At 38.6% G+C, this 17,754-nt stretch overlaps 2 protein-coding genes across 11 annotated transcripts in view; both read left to right on the top strand.

The window, feature by feature from the left end:
* myt1a (myelin transcription factor 1a) overlaps window positions 1-2,383 on the top strand; it is a 77,906-nt gene extending 75,523 nt beyond the window's left edge. For 4 of the 5 annotated variants that reach the window (XM_061902443.1, XM_061902444.1, XM_061902441.1 and 1 more), the window contains 2 exons: window positions 616-863; window positions 1,258-2,383. In XM_061902443.1, coding sequence (XP_061758427.1) covers window positions 616-747 — 132 coding nt within the window. In that variant the 3' untranslated portion in view covers window positions 748-863; window positions 1,258-2,383. The remainder of the gene's footprint in view (window positions 1-615; window positions 864-1,257) is intronic. The other variant, XM_061902442.1, reaches the window with a different exon arrangement.
* Window positions 2,384-6,534: 4,151 nt separating this feature from the next.
* The window catches only part of vps13d (vacuolar protein sorting 13 homolog D), a 181,537-nt gene continuing 170,317 nt past the window's right edge, over window positions 6,535-17,754 (top strand). For all 6 annotated transcript variants that reach the window (XM_061902435.1, XM_061902439.1, XM_061902437.1 and 3 more), the window contains exons 1-3: window positions 6,535-6,809; window positions 6,876-6,952; window positions 16,212-16,394. In XM_061902435.1, the coding sequence (XP_061758419.1) occupies window positions 16,298-16,394 (97 nt within the window). In that variant the 5' untranslated portion in view covers window positions 6,535-6,809; window positions 6,876-6,952; window positions 16,212-16,297. The remainder of the gene's footprint in view (window positions 6,810-6,875; window positions 6,953-16,211; window positions 16,395-17,754) is intronic.

Below are 17,754 nucleotides of genomic sequence, written 5' to 3'. Positions count from 1 at the left end.
AACGTACAACAGGAAGTAACTAAAAACATACAACTGGAAGTAACTAAAAATAAACAAGAAGTTACTAAAAACGAACAACAGGAAGTCACTAAAAACGAACAGGAAGTCACTAAAAACGAACAACAGGAAGTAACTAAAAATAAACAACAGGAAGTAACTAAAAATGAACAACGGAAAGTAACTAAAATGAACATCAGGAAGTAACTTAAAAACAACAGAAAGTAACTAAAAATAAACAGGAAGTCACTAAAAACAAACAACAGGAAGTCATTAAAAATCAACAACAGGAAGTAAGTCCTCTGTCCCCATTTGGCCCCAGGTGTGTCTAGTCCTCGGTCCCCACTTTTTTAACCGGGGCGGTACAGCTGGGTCGGTGGAGTGGCCGTGCCAGCAACTTGAGGGTTCCAGGTTCGAACCCTGCCGTTGTGTCCTTGGGCAAGACACTGTACCCGCCTGCTCCCAGTCTAGTGCCACCCACACTGCTTCAAATGTGACTCAGATATTTGCTTTCACTATGTTAACGCGCTTTGAGGTACTAGTGAGAAAAGCGCTATATAAATGTGTGGAGTGACTAGAGAAAAGTGCTATATAAATAAGTATGTGTGGTGCGTCCAGCAGGAGCCGCTGTGCCAGGACAACTTTGAGGGCTACGTGGAGACGCTGACCCACATGTTCACCAACAAGGACCCGGAGAACCGGGCCCTGCTGGAGTCCATCAACCAGGCGGTGCAGGGCATCCAGGTGTGAGGGGGAGGCAGGCATCCAGGTGTGAGGGAGAGGCAGGCATCCAGGTGTGAGGGAGAGGCAGGCATCCAGGTGTGAGGGAGAGGCAGGCATCCAGGTGTGAGGGAGAAGGCATCCAGGTGTGAGGGAGAGGGCGTCCAGGTGTGAGGGGGAGGCAGGCATCCAGGTGTGAGGGAGAAGAAGGCATCCAGGTGTGAGGGGGAGGCAGGCATCCAGGTGTGAGGGAGAGGCAGGCATCCAGGTGTGAGGGAGAGGCAGGCATCCAGGTGTGAGGGAGAGGCAGGCATCCAGGTGTGAGGGAGAGGCAGGCATCCAGGTGTGAGGGAGAAGAAGGCATCCAGGTGTGAGGGAGAGGCAGGCATCCAGGTGTGAGGGAGAAGTAGGCATCCAGGTGTGAGGGAGAGGCAGGCATCCAGGTGTGAGGGAGAAGAAGGCATCCAGGTGTGAGGGAGAAGGCATCCAGGTGTGAGGGAGAAGAAGGCATCCAGGTGTGAGGGGGAGGCAGGCATCCAGGTGTGAGGGAGAAGAAGGCATCCAGGTGTGAGGGAGAAGAAGGCATCCAGGTGTGAGGGAGAAGAAGGCATCCAGGTGTGAGGGAGAAGAAGGCATCCAGGTGTGAGGGAGAAGAAGGCATCCAGGTGTGAGGGAGAAGAAGGCATCCAGGTGTGAGGGAGAAGAAGACATCCAGGTGTGAGGGAGAAGAAGACATCCAGGTGTGAGGGAGAAGAAGGCATCCAGGTGTGAGGGAGAGGCAGGCATCCAGGTGTGAGGGAGAAGAAGGCATCCAGGTGTGAGGGAGAAGAAGGCGTCCAGGTGTGAGGGAGAAGAAGGCATCCAGGTGTGAGGGAGAAGAAGGCATCCAGGTGTGAGGGAGAAGAAGACATCCAGGTGTGAGGGAGAAGAAGACATCCAGGTGTGAGGGAGAAGAAGGCATCCAGGTGTGAGGGAGAAGAAGGCATCCAGGTGTGAGGGAGAATAAGACATCCAGGTGTGAGGGAGAAGAAGACATCCAGGTGTGAGGGAGAATAAGACATCCAGGTGTGAGGGAGAATAAGACATCCAGGTGTGAGGGAAGATGAAGAAGCTTCTTCTGCCGGCTGCCATCCTTCTCTCTCCTCTCTCCTCTCTTTTCTCTCCATGTCTTTGCGCATGTTGCTTTAGTTGTTGGGCCATGAGAACATATCTGTGTGATGTCAGTGGTTATGTCCAGTAGTTGCACACACTTCTTGTGACTAGTTATCTTTCTTCTCCATGTCATCCATCATCTTCTTTGACTCTGTTAGCTGACAACTTTCCTCTGCACTGATGAACAAAGGACATATTTTAAGATATCAACTATGAATTGTTTTATAAAGTTATTTATTTAAAAATGCTGGAATCTTTTTACAGTAAATGCAAACATTTTGTATATGAAGGTTTTGGAACAAGCTTTTTATTTATGTATTTATTGGTGCTTCTGTTCTTATGATTTTGGACCACTGATGTGTTGGAGTACTTTGCAGTTGACGGAAAATATTGAAGTGCACTAATTTGTAGGCTGAACAAAGTGATGCTGGTTCTGGTTCTGGTTCTGGTTTTGTGATGACGACTGTGTGTGTGGACTCTGTGCTAGTTTTTCAATAAACCTCCACTAACTAATTACTCTCTGCTAGTTTGTGAATAAACCTCCACTAACTAATTATTACTCTGTGCTAGTTTGTCAATAAACCTCCACTAACTAATTACTCTCTGCTAGTTTGTCAATAAACCTCCACTAACTAATAGTCCCAGACCCCCCCCCCCCCCCCCCCCCCCCACCCACTTGAGCGAGCGGGAACCATTTTGACATTTTGTCTTTTTCCAAACAATGTGTGGACATTTTCTCAAGTTGGGGCCCAGAAGGATCTCGAAAACATTTTCAAAATAAGTCCTATTTTTTTTCAGGGCTTAAATCTTCAGATTTATCCGTCAACATAAAGTTTGTATTTTTTAATGCCATTTTTGTGAAAGAAGCCCCTTTTTTAATGGTGAAAATACAAAATATGCAATATTTTTACCTGTAAAATGTTCAAAGTCTAAAATGAAGTAACTGGAGGTAAATTATTGTTTAAGTTTAGAAAAATAAAAATCCTAGTAAAATACTTGGGGATCCAAAAGGACCCCATTCATAAAAGTGTTAAAAATAAGTACATTGTTTTTAATTATTTTACATTCAGCACCTAAATCTCAAGGTCATTTTTATTTTATTTTTTTGGAGGGGGCATGGGGGGAATCAGGATTTTTTTTCTCATAGAAAATGTTTTTGTGGCAAACAAAATAAGTGATATTTCCCCCAAACAACGATTAAAACTGTAATAGTTGATGTGAAGTAATTGGAGCCATGAATAGGTTTCAGGTTTTTTTTTTCCAGTCTAACAAAAACATACAGTTCGAAATGCTACCTCAGTAGAAGCATTTAAGTCTCACCTTAAAACTCATTTGTATACTCTAGCCTTTAAATAGACTCCCTTTTTAGACCAGTTGATCTGCCGTTTCTTTTCTTTTTCTTCTATGTCCCACTCTCGCTTGTGGAGGGAGTCCGGTCCGATCCGGTGGCCATGTACTGCTCGCCTGTGTATCGGCTGGGGACATCTCTGCGCTGCTGATCAGCCTCCTCTTGGGATGGTTTCCTGCTGGCTCCGCTGTGAACGGGACTCTCGCTGCTGTGTTGGATCCGCTTTGGACTGGACTCTCGCGACTGTGTTGGATCCATTATGGATTGAACTTTCACAGTATCATGTTAGACCCGCTCGACATCCATTGCTTTCCTCCTCTCCAAGGTTCTCATAGTCATCATTGTCACCGACGTCCCACTGGGTGTGAGTTTTCCTTGCCCTTATGTGGGCCTACCGAGGATGTCGTGGTGGTTTGTGCAGCCCTTTGAGACACTAGTGATTTAGGGCTATATAAGTAAACATTGATTGATTGATTGATTGATATTCAAACATGGATCACGATTCAAAAATGAATAACATGACTGAAACAGGCAGAAGCAAAAAAGCTTATATGCCCAACATAAAATGTTTTACATTCAATTAAGTTACCTTTTCTAATAATTTTGTAACACAAAAAGAAATATAGTCATTCAGCATTTACATTTAAGTTGCCCTTTAACAAATAATACAAAAATATGTACTTACACACATGCACTTTTTTGTAAATAGATAAACATACATACCTTCTAAATACAACATTTAACCAAACAAACATACATTTCTAGTTCACATAACTTTTTAAAATACATTGTGACATGTTCTTTTTGAAATTAAATACTGAGTCACTTATTTTTATTTCTTTACCAACAGAATTCCACAAATGAACACCGAGAACAGAAAAACATCGACGTTTAACAACTAGTCTTGATTTGGTAAAATAATCTTAGATTCATCTCTTAGATTGTATTTGCTGGTCTGTAGAGAGAAGTATTTTAAAATTCCTTCTGGAAGAGTATTTATTTTTGCTTTGAACATTATCTGTGTTATTTTATAATAAACAATATCTTGAAATTTCATAAGTTTCGATTGAACAAATAATGGATGGGTATGGTCATAATATCCTGCTTTGTTTATTAGCCGTACAGCAAAACAATATCATTAATTATGGTTTGAAAAGTGGTTCCCCAGAGTTCTACACAGTATGTCATGTATGAAAGTATCAAAGTATAATAATTCATAACATTTATTTTGATTCATTATTATTTTTTCCAGCAATGAGGTTTTTTTTTAATTTCACTAAAATTTTCAGGGATACAAAAGGGCCCCACTTATAAAAGTGTTAAAAATAAGTCATACTGTGCATTGTTTTTAGTTGTTTAATATTCTTCGTCTAAATCTCTAGATCAAGGTTTTTTTTTAAATTATTTTCTTTTGGGAAGGGGGGTGTTTTATGCCTTTTTTGTCATAGAAAACTTTTTTGATGAAATATGCAATATTTCTTTGCAGCGTGAAATGAAGGCTTGTTTTGTTACAGCATCAAAGCTACTGTAAACTATTTTTATGGACTTGTCTCTTTGTGATGTGAAAGTCCTACTGAAAGCCACTACTAGCCACCACGCAGTCTGATAGTTTATATATCAATGATGAAATATTAACATTGCAACACATGACAATACGCCCGCTTTAGTTTACTAAATTGCAATTTTAAATTTCCCGCTAGGTACCCTGTTGATAACGTCGCTGAATGATGACGTGTATGATGACGCGTGCACGTAACGTCTCGGATTGTAGCGGACATTTTTTTCCAGTCCGATCCAAGCTATAAGTAGTCTGCTTTAATCGCATAATTACACAGTATTCTGGACATCTGTGTTGCTGAATCTTTTGCAATCTGTTCAATGAATAATGGAGACGTCTAAGAAGAAAGCTGTAGATGGGAAGCGGTGTATTGCAGCTGCCTTTAGCAACACAAACACAAACGGTGTTTCCTTGTTTACATTCCCGAAGGTGAAACTTTACTATGGAACAGAGCGGTCAAGCGAACATGGTTCCCGACCACATGTCAACCGGCAGGTTTCGGTGAGAAAATTGTGGAAATAAGTCAGCTCTTACCGTAGACATGAGCGGAGCTTGCGTCCTCCTGCAGCTGCAGACTATTACCTCCTCCCACCGGAGACACTGGCGGTCACCACACCCGTGGCCACACCCCTATGACTTTCAGGTACCATATAATCTCACTAAAACACTAGTAATACAATAAGCAGATAAGGGAGTTTCCAGAATGATCCTAGTAAATGTGTCTAATAACATCTGAATCGCTCCCACTGCCCTCGCCTTTTTTTTTTCTTTTTTCTAGTCTTTCACTCTCACTATCCTCATCCACAAATCTTTCCTCCCTGCTCAAATTAATGGGGAAATCGTCGCTTTCTCGGTCCGAATCGCTCTCGCTGCTGGTGGCCATGATTGTAAACAATGTTCAGATGTGAGGAGCTCCACAACCCGTGACTGATGTATATATATATATATATATATATATATATATAATTCTATTTTAGTTACTTTATTGAGTTTACAACCCCCTGGCGCTGTTTCGTACTGTTTTTGTACTTATTTTGATTATTATTTCTCAATTGTTTGTAAATGTTGTAATTATAAATAAAGGTTTATGAAATTATATATAAAAAAAAGACTTTTAACTTTGAGAAAAACATTGCTATAGTTTTTTTTTTAAATAAACACTGTTTTAAACATCTACCTATCGAGCTTTCTTGCTATGTATACTTTATATTTCATAGACATACAGTACTATTAATGATGTGAAAGAGTCAAAGAAGAAGTAGAACATCTCTTCTATTCCGTCCTAGACAATATTAATGACAAATTTGTGCTTTGTTTTAAAGATGTGCTATTTGGATTTACACTGTATGAGAAAACAATTGAAAAGTAATTTTACCTTTGCAACTTCATTATACTATTGGCTAAGTCTTATATTCATAAATGTAAGTTTCTCACTACCCGACCTGTTTATTGTGCTTTAAAAAAAAGAATTAGAACTCTACATTAAAACACTTTATATGTCTAATAACCAAAAAGCAGTGAAAATGATGATGCTGTGTTCCACATTTAAATTATTTACTGAAATTGTGTGAGCCTATGGCTTTTCACTTTATTTGTTTTATATATATATATATATATTGCATTATTTTTTAGTTACTTTGAGCTTGTTTTTGTACTTACTTGGATTATTATTTCTCAACTGTTTGTAAATGTTGAAATGTATAAATAAAGGTTTGTTAAAAAAAAAAAACAGAAGAAGAAGCCAGACGCTCCACGAAGAAGAGACGGTTTGTTTTCATCACGTGACCAGAAGTATGAGTCGGAAGTCCGCTGGTTTTAATCTCATGCGACACAAAAGTCAAAGTCCATGCAGAATATTAGAATAGTGCGGGACAACATTAATTTCCATCAAAACATCTTGTCTTTTATGTTTCTGTTTAGTTTGTTGTCGCGGCGAGCTGCTGTCTGGACTGTGAGACCAGGCTACTTTTAGCTTGTTGGCTAGCTGCTTGCTGGACTACAACCTTCTCCTTTTTCACACACTTTTAACTTTATGTACGTGTTTGTAAAATGTCCTGGTCTAGTCCATCTGGCTAATATTCTCTTTCTATGTCGCTGTAGGGCCGTCTTCTCCTGACTGCAACATCGCCATTAAAGGTTGATGCTTGATCCATGAACGGCAACTCATGTCTTTGGCGGTGAGTTCTTCTTCACCTTCTCATTCTATACACCTTTTACATCACTCTCTTGCAACCTTTTATTCTTTACAACACTCTCTTGCAACCTTTTATTCTTTACAACACTCTCTTGCAACCTTTCATTCTTTACAACACTCTTGCAACCTTTCATTCTTTACAACACTCTCTTGCAACCTTTTATTCTTTACAACACTCTTTTATACCTTTCATTCTTTACATAACTCTTTTATACCTTTCATTCTTTACAACACTCTCTTATACCTTTCATTCTTTACAACACTCTTTTATACCTTTCATTCTTTACAGCACTCTTTTATACCTTTTATTCTTTACAACACTCTCTTGCAACCTTTCATTCTTTACAACACTCTTGCAACCTTTCATTCTTTACAACACTCTCTTGCAACCTTTCATTCTTTACAACACTCTTTTATACCTTTCATTCTTTACATAACTCTTTTATACCTTTCATTCTTTACAGCACTCTTTTATACCTTTCATTCTTTACAACACTCTTTTATACCTTTCATTCTTTACAGCACTCTTTTATACCTTTTATTCTTTACAACACTCTCTTGCAACCTTTCATTCTTTACAACACTCTCTTGCAACCTTTTATTCTTTACAGCACTCTCTTATACCTTTCATTCTTTACAACACTCTTTTATACCTTTCATTCTTTACAACACTCTCTTGCAACCTTTTATTCTTTACAACACTCTCTTATACCTTTCATTCTTTACAACACTCTCTTGCAACCTTTTATTCTTTACAACACTCTCTTATACCTTTCATTCTTTACAACACTCTTTTATACCTTTCATTATTTACAACACTCTCTTGCAACCTTTCATTCTTTACAACACTCTCTTGCAACCTTTCATTCTTTACAACACTCTTTTTTTTATACCTTTCATTCTTTACATCACTCTTATACCTTTTATTCTTTACAACACTCTCTTGCAACCTTTCATTCTTTACAACACTCTCTTGCAACCTTTTATTCTTTACAACACTCTCTTGCAACCTTTCATTCTTTACAACACTCTTTTTTTATACCTTTCATTCTTTACATCACTCTCTTATACCTTTCATTCTTTACAACACTCTCTTGCAACCTTTCATTCTTTACAACACTTTCTTGCAACCTTTCATTCTTTACATCACTCTTTTATACCTTTCATTCTTTACATCACTCTTTTATACCTTTCATTCTTTACAACACTCTCTTGCAACCTTTCATTCTTTACAACACTCTTTTGCAACCTTTCATTCTTTACAACACTCTCTTGCAACCTTTCATTCTTTACATCACTCTTTTATACCTTTCATTCTTTACAACACTCTTTTGCAACCTTTCATTCTTTACAACACTTTCTTGCAACCTTTCATTCCTTACATCACTCTTTTATACCTTTCATTCTTTACATCACTCTTTTATACCTTTCATTCTTTACATCACTCTTTTATACCTTTCATTCTTTACAACACTCTTTTGCAACCTTTCATTCTTTACAACACTTTCTTGCAACCTTTCATTCTTTACATCACTCTTTTATACCTTTCATTCTTTACATCACTCTTTTATACCTTTCATTCTTTACAACACTCTCTTGCAACCTTTCATTCTTTACAACACTCTCTTGCAACCTTTTATTCTTTACAACACTCTTTTGCAACCTTTCATTCTTTACTACACTCTTTTATACCTTTCATTCTTTACAGCACTCTTTTATACCTTTCATTCTTTATAGCACTCTTTTATACCTTTCATTCTTTACAGCACTCTTTTATACCTTTCATTCTTTATAGCACTCTTTTATACCTTTCATTCTTTACAGCACTCTTTTATACCTTTCATTCTTTACAACACTCTCTTATACCTTTCATTCTTTACAACACTCTTTTATACCTTTCATTCTTTACAACACTCTTTTATACCTTTCATTCTTTACAACACTCTTGCAACCTTTCATTCTTTACATCACTCTTCTGCAACCTTTTTTTTAGCCAAGACACATTTTTTGCGTTGACAGAATGCAGAGGCACACCACCAGCAGAAATCATTCAAAAGCAAAACTAAGTTGACAGTAAAAAGTGGTTGTCGCAATTGTTGGATATGACTTAAGCTCTTGTCTCAAAGTAGGTGTACTGTCACCACCTGTCACATCACACCCTGACTTATTTGCTCTTTTCCTGTGTGTAGTCTTTTACTTCTTGTCTTGCGCTCCTATTTTGGTGGCTTTTTCTCTTGTTTTTGGTATTTTCCTGTAGTAGTTTCATGTCTTTCTTTGAGTGATATTTCCCACATCTACTTTGTTTTAGCAGTCAAGAATATTTCTGTTGTTTTTGTGTGGACATTGTTGATTGTCATGTCATGTTGGGATGTACATTGTCTTTGCTCCACAGTAAGTCTTTGCTGTCGTCCAGCATTCTGTTTTTGTTCACTTTGTAGCCAGTTCAGTTTTAGTTTCGTTCTGCACCACCTTCCCTAAACTTCAATGCCTTTTCTTAGGGGCACTCACCTTTAATTTATTTTTGGTTTAAGCATTAGACACCTTTTTACCTGCACACTGCCTCCCGTTGTTTCCGACATCTACAAAGAAATTAGCTACCTGCTGCCACCTACTGATATGGAAGAGTATTACACGGTTACTCTGCCGAGCTCTAGACAGCACGGACACGCAACAACACATCATTTGCAGACTATAAATACTGCTTTGCATAAAATATATTCAACCCAAATAGGCAATATCTCACGGCACGGTGGTTGAAAAACACTGTTTTGCATGATCACTTAATAAATGTTACAAGTAGGTTAAAGTTTGGCTTGGCAGTGACTGACCTTTACAGAGCCAACATATACTACTGTTATAGTGTCATTTACTATGTACCTCTAACACTTCTAACTTTTATTTATATATATATATATATATATATATATATATATATATATATATATATATATATATATATATATATATATGTATATATATATATATGTATATATATATATATGTATATATGTATATATATATATATGTATATATATATATGTATATGTATGTGTGGGAAAAATCACAAGACTACTTCGTCTCTACAGAACTGTTTCATGAGGGGTTCCCTCAATCATCAGGAGATTTTAATGGAAGCATTCACATACAATGGTTTATATAGGGTTTATATATGTGCCCTATATAAACCCCTCATGAAACAGTTCTGTAGAGATGAAGTAGTCTTGTGATTTTTCCCACACATACATATTGCGCTCTACCACGGTATCGAGCACTATTATCTGGATAATCCAATCAAGATATATATATATATATATATATATATATATATATATATATATATATTTATCTGTCCATCCATCTATTTTCTACCGCTATCAAAAAGGGGTCGCGGGGTGTGCTGGAGCCTATGTAAGCTGCATACAGGCGGAAGGCATAGTACATACATACATATATATATATATATATGTACATACATTCAGTACATGCCAAAAGTTTGGACACACTTTCTTATTCAATGTGTTTTCTATATTGTCATGACTATTTACATTGTAGGTTGTCATATCAAAACTATGAATGAACACATGTGGAGTTATGTACTTAACAACAAAAGGGGAAATAACAGAAAACATGTTTTATATTCTTTCCATCCATCCATTTTCAACCGCTTATTCCCTTTGGGGTCGCGGGGGGCGCTGGTGCCTATCTCAGCTACAACCAGGCGGAAGGCGGCGTACACCCTGGACAGTTTCGTCAAAATAGCCACCCTTTGCTCTGATTACTGTTTTGCACACTCTTGGCATTCTCTCCTTGAGCTTCAAAAGGTAGTCACCTGAAATGGTTGTCACTTCACAGGTGTCATAGTTTTGATGCCTTCAGTGACAATGTTAATAGTCAGGAAAATAAAGAAAACGCATTGAAATGAGAAGCTGTGTCCAAACTTTTGGCCTGTATTATATATAATATGTGTATTTATATATATATGTATATATACAGTACATATGTGTGTATATATATGTGTGTGTATATATATATATATATATATATATATTTTCTCCCGCTTATTCCCTTTGGGGTTGCGGGGGGCGCTGGTGCCTATCTCAGCTACAATCGCCACCTCGTCATAGGGCCAACACAGATAGACAGACAACATTCACACACTAGGGACCATTTAGTGTCGCCAAAGTCTAATGATATATATATATATATATATATATATATATATATATATATATATATATATATATATATATATATATATATATATATATATATATATATATATATATATATATATACACATTTTAGGGCTGCGAATCTATGGGTGTCCCACGATTCGATTCAATATCGATTCTTGGGGTCACGTTTCGATAATATATCGATTTTTTTCGATTAGATTCGATTCTCTATTCAAAAACGATATTTTACGATCCAAAAGGATTGTGTATTCATTCAATACATAGATTTCAGAAGAATCTACCCCAGTCTGCTCACATGCTAGCAGAGTAGTAGATTTAAAAAAAGCTTTTATAATTGTAAAGGACAATGTTTTATCAACTGATTGCAATAATGTAAATTTGTTTTAACTATTAAAGGAAGCAAAAATATGACTTATTTTATCTTTGTGCAAACATTGGACACAGTGTGTTGTCCAGCTTATGAGATGCCATGCAAGTGTAAGCCACTGTGACACTATTGTTCTTTTTTATTATTTTTATAAATGTCTAATGATAATGTCAATGAGGGATTTTTAATCACTGCTATGCTGAAATGATAACTAATATTGATACTGTTGTTGATAATATTCATTTTTATTTCACTACTTTTGTTTTGTTCTGTGTGGTGTTTGTGTCTCCTCTCAATTGCTCTGTTTATTGCAGTTCTGAGTGTTGCTGGCTCAGCTTTGCTTTTGGAATTGGATTGCATTGTTATGGTATTGTTGTGTGGTGGTTTGCTGGATTGATTTAAAAAAACAAAAAAAACAATTGATTTAGAAAAAAAAAAAAAAGAGAATCTATTCTTAATTGCACAACATATTCGATTCGATTTGTTTACGAATCGATTTTTTCCCACACCCCTAATAAATAAATATATATCGCAGCAAGGCCCCGGGGGTGGATGAGATCCGTCCGGAGTTCTTTAAGGGTCTGGATGCTGTGGGGCTGTCTTGGTTGACAAGACTCTGCAGCATCGGGGGCGGTACCTCTGGATTGGCAGACCAGGGTGGTGGTTCCTCTCTTTAAGAAGGGGAACCGGAGGGTGTGTTCCAACTATCCTGGGATCACACTCCTCAGCCTTCCCGGTAAGGTTTATTCAGGTGTACTGGAGAGGAGGCTACGCCGGATAGTGGAACCTCAGATTCAGGAGGAACAGTGTGGTTTTCGTCCTGGTCGTGGAACTGTGGACCAGCTCTATACTCTGGGCAGGGTTCTTGAGGGTGCATGGGAGTTTGCCCAACCAGTCTACATGTGCTTTGTGGACTTGGAGAAGGCATTGGACCGTGTCCCTCGGGAAGTCCTGTGGGGAGTGCTCAGAGAGTATGGGGTACCGGACTGTCATATTGTGGCGGTCCACTCCCTGTATGATCAGTGTCAGAACTTGGTCCGCATTGCTGGCAGTAAGTCGAACACATTTCCAGTGAGGGTTGGACTCCGCCAAGGCTGTCCTTTGTCACCCATTCTGTTCATAACTTTTATGGACAGAATTTCTAGGCGCAGTCAAGGCGTTGAGGGGTTCTGGTTTGGTGACCGCAGGATTAGGTCTCTGCTTTTTGCAGATGATGTGGTCCTGATGGCTTCATCTGACCGGGATCTTCAGCTCTCACTGGATCGGTTCGCAGCCGAGTGTGAAGCGACCGGAATGAGAATCAGCACCTCCAAGTCCGAGTCCATGGTTCTCGCCCGGAAAAGGGTGGAGTGCCATCTCCGGGTTGGGGTTGGAGACCCTGCCCCAAGTGGAGGACTTCAAGTACCTAGGAGTCTTGTTCACGAGTGAGGGAAGAGTGGATCGTGAGATCGACAGGCGGATCGGTGCGGCGTCTTCAGTAATGCGGACGCTGTATCGATCCGTGGTGAAGAAGGAGCTAAGCCGGAAGGCAAAGCTCCCTATTTACCGGTCAATCTATCTTCCCATCCTCACCTATTGTCATGAGCTTTGGGTCATGACTGAAAGGAAAAAATCACGGGTACAAATGAGTTTCCTCCACCGTGTGGCGGGTCTCTCCCTTAGAGATAGGGTGAGAAGCTCTGCCATCCGGGAGGAACTCAAAGTAAAGCTGCTGCTCCTCCACATGGAGAGGAGCCAGATGAGGTGGTTCGGGCATCTGGTCAGGATGCCACCCGAACGCCTCCCTAGGGAGGTGTTTCGGGCACGTCCGACCGGTAGTAGGCTACAGGGAAGACCCAGGACACGTTGGGAAGACTATGTCTCCCGGCTGGCCTGGGAACGCCTCGGCATTCCCTGGCAAGAGTTGGACGAAGTGGCTGGGGAGAGGAGCGTCTGGGCTTCCCTGCTTAGGTTGCTGCCCCCGCGACCCGACCTCTGATAAGCGGAAGAAGATGGATATATATATATATATACACATATACATATATACATATATATATAATTTTAATATATATGTGTGTGTGTGTGTGTATATATATATATATATATATATATATATATATATATATATATATATATTTATTTATGTCTGGATTGGATTATCCAGAGAATAGTGCTCGATACCGTGGTAGAGCGCAATATGTAGGTGTGGGAAAAATCACAAGACTACTTCATCTCCTGATGATTGAGGGAACCCCTCATGAAACAGTTCTGTAGAGATGAAGTAGTCTTGTGATTTTTCCCACACCTACATATTTATTTATTTATTTATCTTTTAATACATGCTTTTGGCCCGCGGCCAGATTTTTTTTTTTTTAGCCCAATGTGGCACCCAAGTCAAAAAGTTTGGACACCCCTTTTTTAAAGTAATGCTAACATCTAGTATAATTATATTTGGCCAACAAAATAAATTCAGACTAAATATTTCTTTTTTTCTTTTCTCTTTATAGGAGATTTTAACAAAAAGATTAAATTGTAATTACAATTTAATCCCACTTGACATAATTTGAGGAAATATCAAATTACATAGGTAAGATTTATCAAATGAGCAAATAATGTATCTCCATCGAACCATTTGCTACCGCTTGTCCCAAAAGGAGCACCTTGTGAGTGACTCCAGTAAGACTGTCACCCACCATGCAAGCAGTCCACATCCAACTGGCTGTAAATTGGCCACATATGTGATGAATAGTCTTTGTTCGACTATGACTTCAAAATGTTCTATTTTTTACACACTAACATGTAAAGTACAGTAATAATTCAGCAAACACAAGGCATGCTGGGAAACTCAGGCCCAACAATGTCACTGACATCACGTTACTTAACTTGTCATTTGTTTGAACTAATGAACATAGGCAATCAGTTTAAATTGACTCATATAAATAGAATAGAATAGAATAGAATAGAATAGAATAGAGTTTTATTGTCATTATTGCAATGAACAGGTTCAAAGAACAACGAAATTGGAGCAGCTCCTCCTAAGGTGCATATACAATATGGTAGTATCTCAACTACCAACACTCTTATGTCAGTGTGATCATAGATTATTCTAAATGATTATATGTCATTTTTGTATAAAACAGTGTAAATCAGGGTGGGAAAGTGGTTTAAATTGGGGGCCACATTGCAGTTATGACTGCCTTCAGAAGGTGACTGTAAAAATATACATTTGATGTAGAATCGCCTGGAGATAGTCGTTGTTGGGCCCCGTGAAACAGCGTGGCGGCCAGTATCTGGCCCCCGGGCCCTCAATTTTTACTTACCCAGCTAATGCAATTATTTTAATGCACCATGCATTTACATAAATGTGTGCAAATCCATTTACAGGTGAATCATGAAGAGGTTTTGGGTTTATGTTAAACTTAAAAAATCAGTACAGAGGTTAAAATGTGTCTTCATTCACAAAGCTTTTTTTCCACACTTAATTCATATCTATTTGAATTTTTGGCGTCAGAATTTTGTGAGTTGAATGTTTTTTTACATTGCAGTGAATTATATTTATATAGCGCTTTTCTCGAGTGACTCAAAGCTCTTTACATAGTGAAACCAATATCTTAGTTACATTTAAAGCAACGTGGGTGGCACTGGGAGCAGGTGAGTAAAGTGTCTTGCCCAAGGACACAACGGCAGTGACTAGGATAGCAGAAGCAGGAATCGAACCTGGAACCCTCAAGTTTCTGGCACGGCCACTCTAAAAAACGAGCTATGCCGCCCCATTCTAAAACAATTCATAGAAAAAGGCCTGAGAATTATACTTTAATGCGGATATACATTCAAATTGCACTAATTTAGCGAAAGAAACAGCGGGGAAAAAAATGAACAAGGAACTAAAACTATTGATAAAAAAACACCGAACAGTGGTTGGAATAACATGTCACTATGACTGTAAATAATTATAATGACCGTTAAAGCATTGTTCTCTGTCACACACGTTTTAAAAAAGGAACAAGTATTGTTAGAAAATTAAAAAACACCACCTTGCAAGAGGACGCCGACATCTTGAATAACATGCGCATGCGCAGTGGCCAGCCATTATCTAATTAATTAACATTAAATTATACTGACAATTTCAATACATTTTCGTTTTATTTAATTGAATCATTTCATTTCATTTACCAGAGTTTGAAGCAAAGAATGTTTCTGCACTGATTTATTTTATTGGGAATTTTTATACATTGATTTATTAAACACACACATTTTGCTCTCAATTGTTGTATTTATTCAAAGTGAGCAAAATGTATGTGTTCAAAAATTCAGTTGAGTAAAGTACAGGGTTTTTAAAATTCAGTGCAGAAACATTTGTCGCTTCAAAATTGAAGACCTACTTGGTCCCGGTAAATTTAATGAAATTAATGTAATGAAATTGTCAGTATAATTTAATGTTCACAAAATGTAAACGCTAAAAATGTAGTTAAATAAATTCAGTATCAAAAAAAGCTTTGGTAATAAAGAACAAAATATATCTCTACATATTAGTGTACTACCACATGAACAAAAAACATTCTTTCACTTCCAAAATAGAGCAGGGTTTGCCGAAGCAGTTTTGATAAAGTTGTCTTTCTGGCAGGTGAAACCGGTCAAATATGGTGCTGCAGTGAAATGGAGGGTAAAATATCTAACATTTGCCTTGTTCTTCTCAGCCCCTGAGGGCCTTGCCCCTGAGAGCCCCACTTTTGTCTGCTGCAGACGCATTTTGGGGAGTGGCGGCGTTCCCTGAACAAACAGGATGTTGGAGGGCCTGGTCGCCTGGGTGCTGAACACATACTTGGGGAAATATGTCAGCAACTTGAACACGGATCAGCTGTCCATTGCCCTCCTCAAAGGTAATCATACACCTCTTACCTTTTTAATCATTATATTGTTTGGTAACATACTTTCCTTTCTCTTTACCTGTGAAGCCCTCTTCATACACCAGATTCACAACTAGTGTCATGCACTTTTAACCCAACCTGTGTCAAATAACTCAATATTAGGGATGCAGGATCTTTTTTTACCATCATACACTATATTGCCACAAGTATCTGGCCACCCATCCAAATGATGAGAACCAGGTGCCCTAGTCACTTTGCCTGGTGTATCAAATCAAGCACTTAGGCATGGAGACTGTTTCTACAAACATTTGTGAAAGAATGGGCCGCTCTCAGTGATTTCCAATCCAATCCACTTTATTTATAAAGCACATTTAAACAACAATAACGTTTCCAAAGTGCTGCACAGCCATGTTAAAAACAATATTATGCTCCACCAATGACTGAATAAAACAAAAAATTAATAAAAATAAAACCAATAAAAACAATATAAAAACAAATATGATTAAAAACAATTTTAAAGGGTAAAATCAATTAAAACAGTAAAATAAAAATCAAAGTGTATAAAAAACACAGAGGAGAACAGAGGACAGAGGACCACACAACTCACGTAGTGCTAAAAGCCAAAGAATAAAAGTGGGTCTTAAGACGAGACTTAAAAGCATGGAACTGTCATAGGATGCCACCTGTGCAACAAATCCAGTCCTGAAATGTCCTCGCTCCTAAATATTCCAAAGTCAACTTTGTTGTAAGAAAAGTGAAGAGTTTGGGAACAACAGCAACTCAGCCGCCAAGTGGTAGAGAGGTCAGCATAGTGCAAAGACTTTCTGCACAGTCACTTGCTACACAGCTCCAAACTTCATGTCACCTTCCAATTAGCCCACGTACAGTACGCAGAGAGCTTCATGGAATGGGTTTCCATGGCCGTATCTAAGCCATACATCACCGAGTCCAATGCAAATCATGGGATGCAGTGTGGTAAAGCAGTGGTCCCTGAAGTTTTTAGCACCACGGACCAGTTCAATGTAGACGTTATTTTCAGGGACCCCCCCCCCCTTCCACACACACACACACACACACACACACACACACATCCTATGACTGTCTCTCGCTGGAAATCACTGAAAGCGGCCCATTCTTTTACAAATGTTTGTAGAAACAGTCTCCATGTCTAAGTGCTTAATTTGATACACTGGGCCTAGTGATTAGGACTCCTGGTTCTCATCATATGGATGGCTGGCCAAATACTCTTGGCAATATAGTGTAAGTTAAATGTTTATAGCTTGTGTGTGAATGTGGAAATAGTGTCAAAGCGCTTTGGGTCCTTAAAAAAAGTCAGAAAAGCGCTCTACAAGTATGACCCATTCCATACAAC

This window comes from Nerophis ophidion, linkage group LG06, assembly GCF_033978795.1.
Source record: "Nerophis ophidion isolate RoL-2023_Sa linkage group LG06, RoL_Noph_v1.0, whole genome shotgun sequence".
Classification (NCBI taxonomy): Eukaryota; Metazoa; Chordata; class Actinopteri; order Syngnathiformes; family Syngnathidae; genus Nerophis; species Nerophis ophidion.
Note: the sequence above shows the minus strand (reverse complement) of the source record. Positions and strands in the feature narration are given on the sequence as shown.